At 42.4% G+C, this 20,947-nt stretch overlaps 1 protein-coding gene across 2 annotated transcripts in view; it reads right to left on the reverse strand.

Annotated features, from left to right (window-relative positions):
* Positions 1-14,323: 14,323 nt before the first annotated feature.
* The window catches only part of LOC308099774 (low-density lipoprotein receptor-related protein 6-like), a 71,019-nt gene continuing 64,395 nt past the window's right edge, over positions 14,324-20,947 (reverse strand). For both annotated transcript variants that reach the window (XM_080448559.1, XM_080448558.1), the window contains exons 47-48: positions 17,322-17,375; positions 14,324-14,400 (exon numbers count right to left, since the gene is read on the reverse strand). In XM_080448559.1, coding sequence (XP_080304685.1) covers positions 14,393-14,400; positions 17,322-17,375 — 62 coding nt within the window. In that variant the 3' untranslated portion in view covers positions 14,324-14,392. The remainder of the gene's footprint in view (positions 14,401-17,321; positions 17,376-20,947) is intronic.

Raw genomic sequence — 20,947 nt, forward strand, 5'->3', positions numbered from 1 at the left:
AATTCTATCCAAACGCTGTCTGAAAAGTTTTGAGAGCATTTTAAAACCGAAAGTAAAAAGTCCACACGGACACGGACGCGCACGGATGCGCACATGCGTGCGTTAATTTACGGACCGGATACCCGGATGTGTAACCTAAATAGTAGGGAAAATACGGATTTCAGAAAGAGGAGTGTTTTTCAATGCAGGAAAACACCCCAGCATCATTATATAGTGGCTGATAGAGGGGACAAAATGCAAAATATATATATAGAGGTATTTTTCAAATATAGGCTTAATGTTGCCAACAATACCTTTAAAGTGGTTAAAATGATTGTGATGCTACATTAACTTTTTTTGCTGGGGACCCCCTAGAACACCCCCCCTCCCCCCCAAGTACCCCTGGGGGACCACACTTTGAGAACCACTGCTCTACATAACATGATATCTACATTACAGTTTTTCACAATTGTTAACACACAAAAAGCGAAAATTCGGCACCATTTTCACAACCTTAAATTCATGTACTAATCGCTCGACCCAATTTGGCACTACTTCACACTCCCTTATCTGCATTAGACTCTGACTTTCCTTCTTTACACTCATCACTATCATTACATTATCACCTTGTTGTCCAAACACTACACACAATGTTCAGTTGTTGCACACACTTCTCACATAAAATCTCAAAGCATCAATCTACAACACACCTTGTTGTCCAAACACTACACACAATGTTCAGTTGTTGCACACACTTCTCACATAAAATCTCAAAGCATCAATCTACAACACACCTTGTTGTCCAAACACTACACACAATGTTCAGTTGTTGCACACACTTCTCACGTAAAATCTCAAAGCATCAACCTACAACACACAAATAGTCAAATCTCTAAACATTCAGGTCTGGTGAGCAATTTGCACCACCGGGCTGCTCCAGTGCGTGAGTGGTTCCAGGACCACCCACATTTTTCCCTACTGTACCTTCCACCTTATTCTCCTTTCCTGAATCCCATTGAGGAGTTCTTTTGAGCTTGGAGGTGGAAGGTATACAGTATGAACGGAACCCACAGAGCCGGGTCCCACTGCTCCAGGCCATGGAAGAGGCTTGTGGCGACGTCACTGTTAGGGTGTGAATCTTCTGCTATCTCACGATTTGATTCCGATTCTTGGGGTCACAATTCCGATTCTTTTCCGATTTTTTCAAAACAAACGATTCTCGATTAAAAAAAATTTTTTTTCAATTCAAAATCAAAAAAAATCATTATACAAAAATCGTGAAAATCGATTGCAGCCCTAGTCACTGTTGAGGCCTGTCAGGGCTTCATGCGCCACTCGAGGCGTTTCTTCCAACGCTGCTTGGACAGGGAGGACATTGCCTATGATGTGAATGAGGCCCTCTGGCCAGACATGAACCGGAGGCATGATGCCTAAATCATGTAGAGAAATAAAACATTTTTGGCTGCATATTTGTGTTTTGTTTTATGTTTGACTATGAAAAAAGTAGGCCTACATACACTGAGTCATTTTACAAAATAAATTGTCAATGTCATTCATATGGTGTGTTCCATTTCTATGATTGTGTTTTCAATTTTGCCCTGCAGTGTGCTGTAAATGTTTGGTAGTGTGCAGCACATGCTTATTGTGTGTACTGTAATGAATGGTATGTGTGTGTCATTTGAAAATATGGCTGTGTGTACCAAATGAAAACACGAGTTCCATTTTGTGAACAGTTAAAAGATTTAATGGCAAAGAGTCATCTTGCAAAGGCAATGTGGGGTTTAGCATTTTGTGTGTGAGGTTTTCAGTTTTGTGTGTGCAGTTTTGAGAAAGCCGTTATTGTTTTGAGAAACGTGTGTTAACAATTGTGAAAAACTGTAAAAGTTGACCCTTGCATAATAATACTGCATGGTGGTCAGAGTTACACTTAACTCATTGAGTGACAGGGGGGCACGGTGGCGCCTGCAGTAACTTCTTTGTCTCTTCTGGGCAGCCAATCACGGTCCTGCATCCACTGCTTGTGGTCCTTAATTCTCTGCTGGATTTACTGTTTCACTGACCAGTTCAATCTTTCCCCCAACTCCCGGACCCGCCCCCATCATTCACTGCTTGAGCAGCGGCCAATCTCGGTCCTGGATTTATTGTTTCACTGACCAGTTAAATCTTTCCCCCAACTCTCAGACCCCACTCCTAGATGAGGAAGAAGGAGGAGCATGATGAAACAGCACAGAAAGGATTAAATAAAAATAAAGATTGATTTGATTGATTTTTACACTTTGTCAGCTTCATTCCATGGTACATCATGATCTAGTAATTGTATTCGGTTTTTTTTACATAACCTGCAGTCCATTTGGAAATTAGTTGGCTGTTCATTGCAAGAGGAAGTTACAATCTTTTCTATTTTGATTAGCTTACTGCCTTCACAGTACCCAGGCTGTGCTCCATTATTTTATTTATTGTGGGTAATCTATTTGAGAACAGCGAAACCGATCATGTATGACTCGAGTTTATAGCCCTGAAACATGACTGTCATATCGTGACCGTCATGGATGAGCTTCAACTTGGTATTTAAACTTTCTCCCTTTTTGGTCCGTACATCTACATGAACGTTCATATTCCAAATATAAAGTGCTTACCCCATGGCTACGGATTTTACAATTATGTACGTTTCCTCAGAAGTACCCGAATATTCTGAATTGTTAAATAAAAAGCATTTTAAACCGATTGGTGGCCATTTTCCCCGTATTTTCTTCATATGCTTTCAACTACGTGACCCTATCGGCTGGGAGGTCTATTGCACTCTGGTACATTATAACTCTATGAGAAAATGGCTTTTTATTGAACAATACGGAAAATACGGGTACTTATTGAGGGCCCGTACATAATTGTAACATGTGTGGCCATGAGCTAAGCACTTTATTTTTGAAATTTGAACGTGTATATAGATGTATGGAGCAAAAAGGGAGAAAGTGCAAACACCAGGTTGAAGTTCATCCATGACGGTAACAGACGACCGTCATATGATCCATGGCTGGCGTTTGTTTTCCAAGTATTTCCAATGTTCAGCACTTTTACTTCTACTCCACTAAATCTGATCTCAGAGGCAAATATTATACTTGTACTCCACTACAATTATTTGAAAACTTAAGTTAAGTTGTAGATTTGGATTATTATTACAGAACAGACAGATGGAAAGTCTAACGATATAAAAGGAGAGGACCTGTTTGCTGAGCTGCGCATACTGTGCGTAGCGGTTCCTGAGGGAGCAAAGACTGCGCTGGAAACACTGCAGTTTCTCAACAAGAGGAACGGGACATTCCCTAACTGCGAAGTTACCCTTCGGATTATACTGACAATCCCTGTCACAGTTGCATCTGGGGAGCGCAGTTTCTCCAAATTAAAACTGATAAAGAACTATTTACGCACTACAATGTCCCAGGAGAGACTGTGTGGACTTGCCATCCTTGCAATTGAACAGGACGTTGTATCTACACTGCATTATAAAGAAAATGGCCCGGATTCATAAAGGGATTTACGACCATATTTTGTACCTACTGGCATTTAGGACAAACCCTACACCTGCAGTCGGATTCATAAAAGTTTTTTGTTCTGTGTTTTGTGCGTCAGGTGCGCACGTTAGCCCCGAGGCTGTCTTACCAGGGCTGAAATGTGCGTATGTCTTTAGAATGCTTTATTCTTCATGCCAAAATCAATTACAACAGTGGCAAACCTCAAATAAAATATATATGTGCCCAACATTTGTCAACACATATATATAAAAAATTAAAAATAAATGTCAAACGATGTATTGCTTGTAGCCTATGCATAATATAGACATGTAGATTCCACCGCTTTTTATTTATTTTCTAGGCTATGAGTCGCATTTAGAGCTGAATTATTAGATCCCTCAGTGTGTTTGCCAGCGGGCCATCTCAGCCAAAGTGTCACGTAATAATGAAAATAGGCTATGATGCCTTAATGAAACTGCGGAGGGACTGACTTGCATCAGTGTCCGTGCCGCGGTATTAATTTGTAAAGCCTACTGTAGGCTACTGTATATTGATCACATGAACGCCACACACAACAGCCTAATAAATATTACCATCTGATGAGGAAACTAAAGTGGATGAAAGCTGTGTCCAGAAGATCCATTCCCCATTCCGACGTAGGACAGTGATATCCAAAATTAACTAATTTAATCAATAAGCTCTGGTCCATAATCGGATAGAAGCGTTCCACTTGTATGCCCTGGATTTATTTTCAACATCATCTTTTTACCTCGGTAAAGGTGCGCTATGTTCATTAGAAAAGGCTCGCTTATATAATATCCTTTCCACGTTGTATTAGCCTTTTATTTGGTAATGGGGTTAAACCTTGTAAACTTCTTTATTCTCATTACACATGAAAGCATTTATTACGTGATCCGCTTCCAGACAGAACAGTAAGTTGTCAAGGCGATGCGACACCGCAACCGCATCTGTTATCTTTGGACGGGGCGGAGTTGAACTTCAAACTTTCATCAGCGTTGCCAGATGTTGTGAGAGAAATAAGCAACCAGGTCTAGGAAAACAAGCCCAAAAGAAGCAACTGGCACTTAGGCCATTATAAGCACTTTAATTAAACCGTTGTGAGCTTGTAGATCTGCTATTTAAAAAAAAATCTTGTAATAAAATGTGGAATATTTGGAATATTTTTTAAACATTCTAACAACACAAATCTGCCTCCAGCTGGCACAAAACATTTTCAGATGGGGCTTATAGGGATAAATTAGCATACATATTAACTTGGGGGTCCATGACATAAAAATATTTGAGAACCACCGGTTAAAACAATTGAACAATTGTGAAGCAAGCCCAAATAACCAACTACACTTTAGAAACAAGCCCAAAAAAACGCACCCCACAGCTACCAATATTTACAAGCAACTTTACAGAAAAATAAGCCCAAATTTGCTTATAATAAACGGACATGGCAACGCTGTTTAGCACGGTGACGTTGAAGTTGGATGCTGTTGGATGCAGCCTTCCAGAGTAATCATCACACCTGGTCATACGCACTGGTAGTACGCACGTCTCTGTGATATACGAACCCCTTTGGGAATTGCACGTCCGTTTGTGACTACCAAAATACGACCTTGTTTACAAACTTTATTTACCCCATATTTACGACCCTCGTTATGAATCGGGGCCATTCTTTCTGAATTTGCTGCAAGGAAAGCCCGGAGGAGGAACATCCTCTAATTCTCTGGTGCTTGTGTATAACGTCTAACGTCTGAGTGCTTACTGACTGACTGTTGAACTTGTCAATTCTGTGAAGTGGGTAGTATATACGTCACTGGGATTTCCCAGTGTGACTGTGTGCCCCTCCCCGAGGCACATATACACCCCCCCCCCACCAGCTGTTATTGTTTAGCCTATATTTGGGAATGCGTTGTCGATGCTTTAAATTATGGGGGATTTTGTTTTGTGTGGAATCACATTATGTGCTGATTGTGCTCATTATTGCGTGTGAACAATGTTGTAATAAACAACCATTACTATAAAAACTGTCATGTCATGTGAAGGCTTCATAATCCAACGTGTGTGTGTGTAGCAGCAGGATATATATATATATATATATATAATACACACTGTATTGTGTGGAGTGTCGCCGTCAGGTTAGACAGGTAAGCTCCCCATGGCCATGGGCATATAATTCAGCACCAAGGACAGCGCAAATTCATGGTATAGCTTACAAATTAATTCATTGGGGGGTTTTACAATTTGGCCTATATTTCATTACGTTCCTGTCTGTTTATTTTAACCCAGTTAAAAATGTGGTGTTATAAATTAATATGATGATCATGCTCATGCATGCCATAATAAGTATTAAAAAGTTTAAAAGGTTGTTAAAAGGGTATAAAACATTTAAAAAGTATGATGTGTTGTATTTTGTTTAAAAATACGATGTGAAATTCATGGTAGCTTACAATTTAATTCATTGGGAGTTTAATTTTAGTTTTGTTCAGGAGAGCTAAACCAGCAGAATTTAATATGGGGTTAACATGACACCCGACTTAATGTTTTGAGGGCAAAAATAACGCTCACAATGAGCTTGTAGATTAGCTATTTTCAAAGGATTTGTTAACATTTGAAAACTTGAAATGGGGCATTCTGCATAATGAGTGCTTTTACTTTTGGGACTTTAAGTACATTTTGATGCCGATACTCTTACTCAAGTATATTTTGAATTCCGGACATTTACTTGTGGCAGAGTATTTCTGTATTGCGGTATTGATACTTTTACTTAAGTAAAAAGTTTGAGTACTTTTTCCACCACTATAAGCAATAACTTGGATAACAATGACACAATTGGAAAATGTCGGCTATTTATTACCTACATAACTAAACAAGTTTAAGGAGTTAGGTTAGGGGAAACAAGAGTTTGTCATAGTGTCAACATTATATTAAGCAAAATATAATGTAGGCTACCTATAGAGTCACTTAGACAGGCAAGATAGACGTTAACAAAATAAATTGCCGTCTGATATGATGTAAAAACGGGGGTCCGGGACCCCTAGGACCTAGGGGGTCCTCGTAGTTACTACAGGGGGTCCGCCAAATCCCTGTGAAAGCAACGGGTGTGGGAAGAGAAACTATATGGAGAAGGAAAAATTCAGGCGGCACCAAAGTGCTTCTGGAAAACCATTTGACACCTCAGGAGGGGAAAAGCGGGGAACCATTCTCTTTACTCTAGCAGGGATCCTGGAGGCGAGCAGCGTTTTACTAGCCGTTCGCAGTAGCCACGCAGTGTTACTGCCTGGTATGGAAACTGTACGGCCCGGGAAAAGGCCGCCCGGCGCATCATCAAGGACAAGCACCACCCAAGTCACAAACTGTTCAAACCCCTACAACGGCCGCGGCCAGGCAAGGGGGCCTACCGCAGTATCAAGAGCAGCACCACCAGGTCCTTGAACAGCTTCCACCCGGCTGCCGTCAGACTGCTGAACAAGGCATGAGCTTTGTTCAGCAGCCTGATGACAGGCGGTGTCGTCAGGCTGGTCTCGGACTTTTGACAACAGAACCTATAGGCCGTGGCCGCGCGGGTGAAGTAACTCCGAAACTGCTACAGATCCCTATACTATTTTTATATATAAGGTAAATTGTAAATGGTGCATTTATATAGCGTGTTTATTTACAATGTGCATTACATTCACCCATTCACACACACACACACATTCACACACCGACGGCGGAGGAAACCATGCAAGGCACCAACCTGCTCATCAGGAGCAGTTAGGGGCTCAGTGTCTTGCCAAGGACACTTCGACACTGACTCTGGGGGAGCCCGGGATCGAACTGGAAACTTTCTGTCTCCTAAGTTGTCATGTTAGATTGAAGCAAGGAATATCAGGCGTAGACGAGTGACTCTTTAGCGTGTTGCATATTTATTAGAACCGCACACACACAGGCTGCCCATTAACATCCGGGCTCTTAATAACTGAACCTTCCCCACCAGTGGGTGGCGACATAGACTCACACAACAGCTCTACCAACACATCCTCCTTTCTGAGTAGGCTTCATAGCTAATAACATAACAGTTCACCAGTACATTGTAGATTAGCTTGTTTTTGTTTCAGTCACAGTTATTAAACTACATCAAAATATTTCAAGCTGTCTTTAACAACACCATTGTATCAGTCATTTCTCTTTCTTTCTTTTTTTTCTTCACATACTATTACTTCAACATATTCCAAACTGTCTTTAACCACACCATTGTATCACACTTTTTTTTTCTTTTTTCAGCCTAACCATGAAGTGAGGGGAGTATTATGCCCCGTGCGGGTCACTCAGAGCCACGAGAGTACCTTCTATTTTGACCTCGGTTGCGCCGTAGAATCCCTCTGGGGGTCTCAACGAGGTAGGAGCGTGGCGCGTTGGCTGCGGCTGTCACGGTCCCTTTTTCTTTCATATTAGTCCATGAGCCAGAGCCCCAAAATTGAGCAATGATTATCGAAAGAGTGGGCAAAACCAAACCTATATTAAATTGTTCATAGAGTCAATACGAGTAAATAAATATATGATAACCTTTCCACAGGAGCAGCTTTTTCATGGTTATTTTCCCCATACGTACATGACAGGTGAAAAAATGACATTTAAAAAAGAGTTATCATAATGAAACTTCCTGAGTTGATTACTTACATGAAGACAATGATTTATTGTATTACAAGTTTTCTGAAATTGTATATTTAAATATGCAAATTAGGCATTAGGAAAATATGCCCAAATTTGCATAACTTTCCAGAATCAACATTGGAACATTGGACAAAGCCAGAGTCAACATACTTATTTCATTTTGTTAAGATGTTGGAGTCAAAGGTTTTTAACGAGGGAATATTCAATATCTGGCTCAATTTTGGGGCTCTGGCTCATGGATTAAATGCCTAATTTGCATATTTAAATATACAATTTCAGAAAACTTGTAATACGATAAATCATTGTCTTCATGTAAGTAATCAACTTAGGAAGTTTCATTATGATAACTCTTTTTAAAATGTTGTCATTTTTTCACCTGTCATATACGTATGGGGAAAATAACAAAATGTGTGATAACCATGAAAAAGCTGCTCCTGTGGAGAGGTTATCATATATTTATTTACTCATATTGACCCTATGAACAATTTAATATAGGTATGGTTTTGCCCACTCTTTCGATAATGAAATCTTGTCTGGCTCATGGACTATATCAGTAACCCAGACATGGTCACCAGGGTGTAGGCTGGCCATGTCATGGGCTCTGTGTCTGTTGTTGAACCATCTCTGCTGTTTCTCTCTCTCTCTCTGTTCTTTCTCTCTCAGTGCTGTGACATTTGGCCATCCTGGGTTGAGGGAAGATGGGAGAACTGGCACGGTGGTACGCAGTTTTCTCCCCATCAGCAGCTCAGCCGGGCTATATCCATTGGCAAGTGGAGTGGCCCGATATGTCATTAGAGCCATGTATGGGTCTGTTCCTTTTTGCAGAAGATCCTTCACAGTCTTTACTGCCTTTTCAGCCTCCCCATTGCACTGTGGATATCTGGGGCTGGAAGTGGTATGAGCGAAACCCCACTCTGAAGCGAACTGTTGGAAGAGGTCTGCACTGAATTGGGGGCCATTGTCCGTCCGAACTTCCCCTGCTATTCCATGATGTGAAAATATGGACTTAAAGTGTCCAATTACTGCAGCTGCAGTGGTGGAAGTCAGTGCAGCTATCTCAATGTACCTTGAGAAGTAGTCCACAATAAGCAAATACTGACTGTTGTGCCATTCAAACAGATCTGCACCAACCATCTCCCAGGGTCTAGCTGGAAAAGCAGTTGGCATTAGCGTTTCTCTGGGGTTCTGTCGTTCTTTCGCACATGTCTCACACTCTTCCACTACCCGCTGAAGGTGTGTGCTCAGCCCCGGCCACCACACTGACTGCTTTGCCCGCTCCCTACACTTCGCTATGCCCTGGTGAGCGGTGTGCAGTTTTCCCAGTATGTCGTTTTGTAGAGATTTTGGAATCACTAGACGGGTGCCTTTAAGCAGCAAGCCTTGTTCCACTGTCAGCTCCCCTGCATGTTTATAGTAGGGAGAACATGGCCCCGGTACACAATTTTTTTCTGGCTAACCACTAATACAGTACTGTTTCACTAGTCTCAGCACCTCATCCCTGTCTTGGTGCTCCTCGATTTGTTTTAGTCTGTGGTCTGTGGCTGGAAGGCATGACATCACTTGATGGGCATACAGGTTAATCTCCACCCCTAGACTTCCATCTCCTGTAGTCCTGTCCGGCGCCCTGGACAGCACGTCAGCAGTAGCAATATTTTTGCCTGGAACATGTGAAATAGTATACGAGTACCTCTGTACTGGTCAGTGCTTTTGAAGCATAGGCTACCGGTTTAACCGTGCCATCTTCTTGGCCCTGGAGAAGTACAGCCCCCAGGCCATAAGAGGATGCGTCCGCTGACACTGTTGTCCTTGCTCTAGGATTGTAGAGTGCCATCCCTGGTGGTTGACACAGCTCTCATTTGATGCTGTCAAAAGCCTGCTGTTGAGGGCCCCCCAGGCCCACATGTTTTTTCCACTCAGGAGCTCTCTCAGTGGCCCTGTCTTGTCTGCTAGATGAGGGAGGTATGTGCCTAGGTGGTTGACCATGCCTAAAAAACGCCTCACCCCCGACACATCTGTGGGCTCCTCCATATTGATGACAGCCCTCACCTTGTCTGGGTCAGCTTGTACTCCTGTTCCGTCGATGATCTGTCCCAGAAACTTGATGGAGGACCTGGAGAATTCACATTTCTCCTCTTTCAATGTCACTCCTGCTTGTTCCAATCGGCTCAGTACTGCCAACAGTCGTGTGTCGTGCTGTGCCTGTGTCACTGCATGGACCAAGACATCATCCATCTGACAAACTACTCCATCCAGACCTTCTAGCAGCTGAGACATTCGCCTCTGAAAATGTTCAGGTGCCGAGGAGATACCAAAGCAGAGTCTGTTGAAGCAGTATCTCCCGAAAGGAGTAATGAAAGTGGTGAGTAAGGCTGAGTCTTTTGACAAGGGGATCTGCCAAAATCCTGAGTTTGCGTCCAGCTTTGAGAACACTTTAGCGCCGTCGAGTTGTCCCAGGGTGTGCTCCACTGCAGGAAGCATGTGTCTTTCTCTTTTGACCGAAGTGTTCAGCTTTGTCAGGTCTACACATATGCGGACCTCTTTGTCCTGTTTTGGTACTGGGACCATCGGAGCACACCAGTCTGTGGGCTTCTCTACTTTTGAAATCACTCCAAGCTCTTCCATACGGGCTAGTTCTCTCTTGACTTTTGGTAGAAGAGGCAGTGGCACACGGCGGGGTGTTGACAGGGCGAATGGTTTAGCATCTGTTTTTAGCTCAATTTTGTACTCCCCCTCCATTCTACCTAGGCCATTGAATAGTTTTGGAAACTGCTGTTTTACTGACTCCACTGAGGTCAATGACACCGTCTCCACTCTCGCTATTAGTCCGAGAGCGACACTTGCTGAACGGCTAAGTAACCCTTGTGTCAGACCTGCCACAACATACACTGGGTTCACTACACTTTTACTGGCTGTACTCAGTTTAGCTGTAAATTTCCCAGTAACTGTGAGAGGGGACATGCTTGCGCCATATAGCTTGAGCTTCGTAGGCTGTAACTCTGGTCCCTGCACTAGGGCCTTATACTCGCTTTCTGGCAAGACAGTAACGTCTGCTCCTGTGTCTATTTTGAACTGGCAGTCAATGTCATTTACTTTCACTGTGGCAAACCAAGCATTATAGGTGTCCTTTGAAGTCACTGACCCTAAAAATGCAACTTGGTCCTCCTCTTCCTCACCTGCAAGCCAAACTTCGCCTATGGCCCCTGACCTGCACACCCTAGCAAAATGTCCTTTCTTTCTGCACTGATTGCAAGTGGCCTCTCTGGCTGGGCACTGTTGCTGGCTGTGATGGGGTGTTCTGCCACATCTATTGCATTGTCTTGACTCTCTGTCATTTCTCATATAGCCCCATTTGCCCTGGCTGTGATCCTGCTGTGCCTGCCTTGCTGGTCTGAATGATTTTGCCTGTGCATTAAGAGCATCTACATTGCAGGGTTTTGCCTGTGCATTAATAGCATCAACATTGTAATGGTGGCTATCTGGCTTAAAATTTTGTTTGAGTTGGTCTTGTTGTTTCTTTACAAGCTCACTTTGGCGAATCCGTGTGACTGCCCTCTCCAAAGTCAACTCTGGGTCCATCTGCAATTGTTCAGAGAGTCTGTTGTCTGCGAGTCCAACGACCAGTCTGTCCCTTATGAGTTCACTGTGCAAGGCTCCATACTCACAGTGCTCTGCTAAGCAATGCAAAGCATTAATGAAACAGTCCAAATGTTCAAAAATGACATTCCTTCTCACCGTGAAATGTCCATTGAGTTTAGTTTTCAAGGTTTGGTAGTCACCCGCCTCCTCCTCCGTCAAATTCAGCGACGTCAGTATATCCTCCGCAGCGTCTCCCATCGTGTAGATCAGTGTATTCACTTGGTTTTCCTCTGCTTGCAATTCGAGGCCCGAAGCAATCCTGAATCGTTCGAAACGGCAAATCCATTTCGACCACTCCTCAGGCTTTGTAAACTCAAACTTGGGCGGTGGGGAAACCTGGAACCGCTCCATGTCGGAGAACAAAGGAGCTAAATGCTACGTTAGCTTGTTAGCGCGGTCTCCCTCCTGTACAGCTAGTAAACAATCCGACGTGAGTTCTCACCACGAACGAGTCCCATAACTCCTTAATTCCGTGGTACAGATCCCATTTCTGACACCATGTCATGTTAGATTGAAGCAAGGAATATCAGGCGTAGACGAGTGACTCTTTAGCGTGTTGCATATTTATTAGAACCGCACACACACAGGCTGCCCATTAACATCCGGGCTCTTAATAACTGAACCTTCCCCACCAGTGGGTGGCGACATAGACTCACACAACAGCTCTACCAACACATAAGTGGCCGCTGTACTTCCTGAGCAACTGCCGACATGCTGGAACCAATCGCCGCTTGTTCACATTCAAAGGTCATTCATACAAGGATTATGACCACATTTTAGGAGCAAATTAACAATTTATTTGCTTTGCAAATTTTGAAAAACATGTAAGCATAAAAACTTTAAGTCAAAATATTGTAGGAAAAGAAACATTGGCTGCTCTTAAAAACAGGAAAAACTAAAAACACAACTTATACTACTATTAATTCATTCTTATTACAACTACCTTAGTTAGTTAGTTATTACCCAAAAAGATTGAACAAACACAATTTACATAAATGTCACCATACATTTTATTTTTATCATTTGTTTTGCTTTTTTACCCCTTTTTCTCCCAAATTTAGTCATTATGCCAATTAATTCCTCCCCACACACATTTCTGTGTGTCACTGTTGTATCCTACTGACTCACGTACCAGTGAGGAGCCCCCACCGGGAGGACGTAGAGCCTTCCTCCTACTCCTCCCGCCCAACACTCCCTGCTGACAGGCTCCGCCCCCAGCCTGTAGGATTACGTCAAAGATTGTTAATTTAGCAAGATACGCAATCTCCGGTTTACTTCCCGTTTTCTGCGTGACGTAGGTGGACGCCTTTTTAGGAGACAGGAAGCAAGTTGGAGTCTATTGATTCGCCATTCGACTGGCCATTTGGCGTACCGGGCAAATGCCCGGAGGGCCACTGGGCCAGTGGGCCACTGGGCCACAAAAAATTAATAAAATATTTTCGCTCCCGTTTTAGGATTATTATGGTAATTTCAGGGTCGCGTGGCCCAATTGTTAGTTACGTTAATGTTTGGGCTGAGATGCTTTCCAGCAGGGGCCTCAGTGCGGCTGCAGAGTTCATGTGCAGGGCTGGGCTGAAACAGTGAAACGCTCCCCCCTTACCACCCCCCCCCCCCCCCGTTGACAAAACGGCCCGGGGGGTGGTGGGCCGGTCCGAACCAAAATGCCAGGGCTGAATTTTGGTCCCAGTCCGGCCCTATGATTCCAATGGAAGAGTGAACGTGAACACAGCTTCTGAACCATTCCTTAGCTTAGGTTACTGAACTAAATATTGGACCCAATCATCACAAGCCACACAATATGTACAAGATTTTCATACTAAAATGGCTTTTTTTAGGAGAAATTAGGAGAAAATCCACTTTGTCATCGACCTTTCTCTATCCCAGCAACACACTCTCGCGAGATTTGGGAAGATATCTGAAGAGTCCATCTGCAGTCTGACGCACGAGACATAGAGGGCTCTGTCTGTCCCTTATATTATATTGTATTATTATATTAGATTTTAACTCTATGCTCTGTACGCATAAGATATGTTCTAGAAACTAATAAACTGAGATTCCATATGTGAATATAGTACGTGAAATATGGACATATTAAAAATTCAATAAAATGTGTGCTCCAATGCTCTATAATTTTCCATTATTACAGTAACTGCCTTGGTTGATGGTGTATGATTTGGGAATCATGCTAAACACACTAGTGGTAAAATATATACATTATAAATAAAAGGCCCTGTTACAATATTGAGCAGAAACAGGAGCACATCTAGCATAAGACTGAATAATATGTGTGTTTGTGGGGGGAATGTTATGGGTGTCTTAAAAAGCATCTTTGCCAATAACAGTGCACTTTCAAACATGTAAAGCATTTATTTTCTTTAATGAAGAAAATACACAAATGCACATCCACATGACGTTGTCAGCCAGGGAGAGGGGAGGGGGAGGGTGGTGGGATGGTCGGGGGAGAAGAAAACCACGCCTACGCAAAGTAGTACACAAATCCTACAAATGGTCTCCTATTTGTAGGATTTGTGTACTACTTATTGGTGAAGATCCATTTCACTTGATCCACTCGTGTTGGGTTGGGTTGTCCTTCACGTCTCTATCTAAAGAGCTGAAACAAAGTATAGGCTACATTTTAAAACGGTGCTCTGTCGCTGAACATGCAGTAGTCTGGCATTTTATCTGTAGCCTATTTAATACATCTCTGCTGTCCGGCAGGAACCAGCTAACTCCAAACTGTTCATTTTTCAGGAAATGAAAAAAAGTGGAGTTAGGAGTTATAACAGGATGGTTCCCTTTTTCTGCTATTTTGTGTTTTCTTCAAAATACACTTTTTGTATCTGTCAATTGTTTTTGATTCGGATTGGCTAATATTGAATGTCAAAATGTAGTTTTGCACAACATTTTGCACAACACATCATAAGCACAAGGTCCGATTGGCATGAAACTTTGCAGACACACTCCAACTAGGCCAAGAAAGAACCTCCACCCCATCATCATGGGGTCCAGAGTGTCTTTAGCAGGGTATGCAACAAAAAATCAACAGGGCCTGATGGTTTGCCTGCCTTGTTGTTGAAAAAGTGCTCTGAAGAGCTTGCAGCTGCCTGGTACCCTATTTTCCAACAGTCTGTAGACAAACACATGGTTCCTGATATCTGGAAAAAGTCTTTAATTATTCCTGTTCCTAAAGTATCTTGTCCTTTACAGACCTATTGCTTTAACTTGTGGGGTTATGAAATGTTTTGAGAGAATCATTGTAAACTCACTTAAGTCACAGGTGGCTTCCTTTATGGATCCCCTCTAATTTGCTTACAGGGCTGGGCGCAGCACTGAGGATGCTGTAGTCAGTATAACCCATTTAATTAGTAAGCACTTGGAGGAGCCTAAGGCGTATGCTCGTGTCCTTTTTGCAGACTTCAGTTCTGCTTTTGATACTGTAAGCCCTTTGTTACTTATCAAAAAGCTAAATAACATGAATCCATTCATCATTAGATGGTTCTATTTCATGTTAACAAACAGATCTCAACAGGTAAAGGTGAACTCAGTACTCTCAAGCTCTAAATTATGTAGCACAGGTGTGCCACAAGGGGGGGTGAGTTCGCCATTTCTTTTCACTGCCTACACAAACGACTGCAGAAGCAGTCAGCCAAACAACTTCATCTTGACATTTTCTGATGACACTGTTATAGTCAGCCTGTTGAGGGGTGTTGAACACCCTGTGGGTTATATCAGTGAGATCAATAACTTCAAAGACTGGTGTGATAATAGCCACCTTATGTTAAACACCACAAAAACCAAAAAATTGAGCAGGTTGTATCATATAAGTACCTGGGGATCCAAATGGACAACCAGCTCAAATGGAACGTCCATGTGGACTATCTGTGTGCCAAATTGGCACAACACTTGCACTTTCTCCGCAGGCTCAGGCTCTTTGGTGTGAGCAAGGGAGTCATGTCAACCTTCTATGATGCAGTGCTAGGTAGCATTATTAGATATGGCATGTCAGCTTGGTTTGGGACACTCTCTGTTCAGCTCAAATCTAGAATAGCCAAAATGGAAAAAACAGCTATGAAGGTAATTGGTAGGAAAGATTCTCCATCTCTTCAGACAATCTTTGAGAAAAAGGTGCTCAGTCTGTCAAAGAGAGTGTTGTCTGACCCTTCACATGTATTATTTTCAGAGTATGAGCTGTTACCCTCTGGTAGACGCTACAGAGGGTGTCGTTGCAAGAGCAACCGCTTCAAACTTTCTTTTCTTCCCACTTCAATTGTCCTACTAAATAACAACCATGTAGTTCATAGTTCTTAGTGGGAAGGGGACTTCTTGTCCTCATCAGTTTTTTATTGCACTTATACCTGTGATACTATAAACTGTGAATCCTCTAGTACTTGTATTTATATACCTCCACTGATTGCATTTTTGCACTGATCTCTTGTGATACTCTGATACTGTACTTGTACATTGCTGCTATTTGTGTATTGACTTTGTGTATTGTTCTGTCTGTTTTAAAAAAGCGTTATGTACTATTGCACTTTTGCCCAAGACAAATTTCCCCTTGTGGGACAATAAAGTATATCTCATCTCATCTCATCATCATGTCAGATTGTCAGTTGACGTTCAGTGGATAAACTAACTCTAGTGGGTGACATGGGTCTCTGCATCTCTCCAGCTCTTTAATGAACAGAAAATAAGTGTTCAGGTGGGTGGCAAATCTTCAGCCAATCAGAAAGTACCCACTTATCAGCTTCAATTTTAAAGTGTTCCAATTCCAATTTTGTCAGCTCACTTCTTTGTGTCGTCATTTCCCAATTCACTTGTTTGTCCTGTGTGAGTTCTCTCTCTTGATTGGATCAAATTGGTATCCTGGCCTGAAAATGCAATTTCTGTTTAATCAAGAGCTGGAGGGACAGGGAGACTTCTGTTACTGAACAAACACTCTATAGCAATGATTACTATCAGAATATAAAGCAAGCTTTATTTTAACACAAAATAAATCACGTACCCTACCTTTAATTTCTGACTGGTAGGAAGGGATAAGTGAGTGTAAATGGTTCTTCTGTTTTTAACAACATGATAAGTCTGAGAATCTAAATAAAAACATACAAAAAACATCACAATGTTCTCTGTCCTGTGAACAGAGCAACTGTCAGAGGACCACAACCCCACAACCCACTGAGAGGTCACTATGCTCAGCAGGGGGTGCTAAAACATTTCTTCCCCCAAATGTTTATCCCACAATTTTGTAAACACATTTTTTTCCCACCCAGTGCCAATTGTCTAAGTAATCCTGGGCTCCACGCTCCCTCTGCCAACCTAGGGAGAGCTCAGAGCCGAGCTCACGCCTCCTTCAATGCATGAGAGCTAACAAGCCTTCTTATCACCTGACAGTTCACAAAACAGTTCTAACTAATCAAGTGATACATCTGAACCTTAAAAAAAAGGACACTTCCTAACATTAATATTCACAGTAAAACACAATTAAATTAGAGTAAAATTATTGTATTGGATCATTCAAAAAAGTATACACTGTACCATGTTCATTCTCATCAGAGTGGATGAGGTCTGCATATCTGACGCTTGTGTCACCTGAAAGCATAAATAAGCATTAATGTGGTCAATTGGCTATTTAGTTATGTGGGTTGTTTCAGTGTCACATTGGTTGAGTGACGGTTAGTAACTCTTTTACTGCAAGACTTATTTCTGGCTGTGTTTGCCCAGTGCCCAGGGATATGTATTTCCAGTATGATCGATCCCCTAATGGTTGCTAATCACTGAGGGTTTCACTGTGCTTCCGTGAAAAAAGAAAAAAAAATCATGGCGACCTCCCGTTCGCTTGTTATGCGCCGTTGAAAATAGCATGTCTCGCCAAAAATACATAGTAAAACACAGGAGCCGAGATACAGGATTTCCCAAATACTTTAATCAAGAAGTGAATGGAGCTGTAAATCTTTGGATCGCGTTATCTCCTGGTTCTGTGAGAAAAACGCGCCCATGGCACTGTGGAGTACCAACGGACGCGTTAACGCGTCCATGGCAGTAAAAAAGGTAAAGACTTAAGGTCCTTACACACCGGGGCGAATTCTTCATGCGAATAAATACGTTTTTTTTTAAACCTTATAAAGTCAATGCAAGCGTCCACATCAGTTTCGCGAAGCGAAAAAGCGTCTTTTAATTATTCGGAACGAGTCCGAATTTTGCGTATATTCGCCGGTGTGTAAGGACCTTAACACACCTGACAGACTTTAATGTACTTCCAAATAGGACATTAATTGTTTAATGAATGGAGGTCTGTTTTTAATATGAAGTTATATATTCATTTAGATTGTAATTATAACCAGTTGTACTTGTCAGAAGGACTTGTCATTATAGGGTGAACACTTGACCTCTTAAACCCCTTACTTGATTGACTGGAGTACCTCAGGGCTCTATACTAGTGATTTTATGTTTTAGCTTTACATTCAATTTATTAGGTGCAAATAGCTGATCTACAAGCTCACAATGCATTCCAACGTGACATTGTGAGCTTGTACAATATTTTCTGTGAAAAAAATGTATGGATGCTGGGGTTTAAGTGGTTAAAAATGATCAGACTGGCCATACTGCAGTGGGCAGTACACATTATCAGGAGCCCCACTTTTATTGATCTGTGGCTGAGACCTGATTGGTTCCCTGATACTGAACAGGTATATAATAAAATATATACATACATGTTTAGCAGAAATTAAGTAGCAAGCATCATGGAATCTAATGCTGTCATGTTGACGCATTAGTCCATGAGCCAGAGCCCCAAAATTGAGCAATGATTATCGAAAGAGTGGGCAAAACCAAACCTATATTAAACTGTTCATAGGGTCAATACGAGTAAATAAATATATGATAACCTCACCACAGGAGTAGCTTTTTCATGGTTATCACACCTTTTGTAATTTTCCCCATACGTACATGACAGGTGAAAAAATTACAACATTTAAAAAATAGTTATCATAATGAAACTTCCTGAGTTGATTACTTACATGAAGACAATGATTTATCGTATTACAAGTTTTCTGAAATTGTATATTTAAATATGCAAATTAGGCATCTAGTCCATGAGCCAAAGCCCCAAAATTGAGCCAGATATTGAATATTCCCTCGTTAAAAACCTTTGACTTCAACATCTTAACAAAATGAAATAAGAATGTTGACTCTGGCTTTGTCCAATGTTCCAATGTTTGATTCTGGAAAGTTATGCAAATTCTAATGCCTAATTTGCATATTTAAATATACAATTTCAGAAAACTTGTAATACGATAAATCATTGTCTTCATGTAAGTAATCAACTCAGGAAGTTTCATTATGATAACTCTTTTTTAAATTATGTCATTTTTTCACCTGTCATGTACGTATGGGGAAAATTACAAAATGTGTGATAACCATGAAAAAGCTACTCCTGTGGAGAGGTTATCATATATTTATTTACTCGTATTGACCCTATGAACAATTTAATATAGGTTTGGTTTTGCCCACTCTTTCGATAATGAAGTCTTGTCTGGCTCATGGACTAATAGACAGAAATCAATACTGTACTTACCTGACAAATGCTGTAAAATTAAATGAAACAACATGTAGGTTGTACATAATATTGTACTTCTGAAAAATACCATGTTCGGACATTAGGATGATCATAAGTGTACGAGGTACCAGAGGAGGTTGGGGACATTGAACAAGAATGGTCGATGTTCAAAGCTTCTATTGCTGAAGCTGCGGCGGTCAGAAGGTCTTAGGTGCCTCAAGGGAGGTAGCTCTAGGTGGGGTTGGCAAAAGGGCCTTTCTGTGTGGAGTTTGCATGTTCTCCCCGTGTCCCCTAGGGTAGGTACCCTCACAAAAAACATGCAGTAATCCTGGTCACTATACTGCCTCCCCCTGGTCAGCCGGGGCGCCTGATGGAGGGGAAAGGAACTGGTTGGAATAACCAACTGGTTGGTTCCTTACACGCCGTGACAGAGGCAAAGCAACGGGTGTGGGAAGAGAAACTATATGGAGAACGAAAAATTCAGGCGGCACCAAAGTGCTTCTGGAAAACCATTTGACACCTCAGGAGGGGAAAAGCGGGGAACCATTCTCTTTACTCTAGCAGGGATCCTGGAGGCGAGCAGCGTTTTACTAGCCGTTCGCAGTAGCCACGCCCAGTATGGCCCTGCTAGAAGAAGAGTTGAGAGAGTTAGAAGAGTTGAGAGAACGAGCTTGCCTCGTTAATCACTAGACTCCCAACCCACACCTCTCGGGTTGGACTCCCGTTTAAGACATTATTTTTCCAACAACCGCAGACTACTTTTTTTCGCCGATAAAGTATAGTTTTGGACCGCTACGGAGGGGCGCAGTCTCAAACGAACTTGAGCCACGAGAAGCACCACAGAGCGCGCTAAAGCGTGCAAGTTGCCGTGCTGAACGTTGCGAAGTTCGCTTGAGCCTACTCAGCCCCGTCCGAGTTATGTACCGATAGGCACAGAATCGTAAATTATCGCCCCCCCCCCAGGCAATGCCAGAGCCGAGCATTATTTTCTACCATGGAGTACTGTCCTCCTGGCCCCGCCCCCCGCTACTGAGAACGGCTAGTAAAACGCTGCTCACATCCTGGAGAGGGCCTGGCAGCATGCCTATCCAGTCTACATGTGCTTTGTGGATTTAGAGAAGGCATGTGATTGACCTCCAGCTCTCATTGCATCGGTTTGCAGTTGAGTGTGTGGCGGCTGGAATGAGGATCAGCATCTCCAAATCTGAGGCCATGGGGCTCAGCTGGAAACCGATGGATAATGCACTATCCAGGTAGGGAATGAGACTTTGCCCCAGGTGAAGGAGTTCAAGTATCTCGGGGTCTTGTTCACGAGTGAGGGGAGGATGGAGAGGGAGATCAACCAGAAAATCGGAACAGCAGGAGCGGTATTGCAGTTGCTGTACCGCACTGATGAAAAGAGTGCTGAGCCAGACGGCAAAGCTTCAATCTTCATTCCTACTCTCACCTATGGTCATGAAGTGACAGAAAACAATTATATTGTGTTGTTCGGGCATCTAGTAAGGAACTACGGATGCCTCCCGAGAGTCTCCCTAAGGGGGTCCTCACTGCACAACTCACTGGGAGGAGACCCCCTCGCACACATAGGACCAAATGGAGGGATTAT

The sequence above is a fragment of the Gymnoscopelus braueri genome (assembly GCF_963280865.1).
Source record: "Gymnoscopelus braueri genome assembly, chromosome: 14".
Taxonomy (NCBI): Eukaryota; Metazoa; Chordata; class Actinopteri; order Myctophiformes; family Myctophidae; genus Gymnoscopelus; species Gymnoscopelus braueri.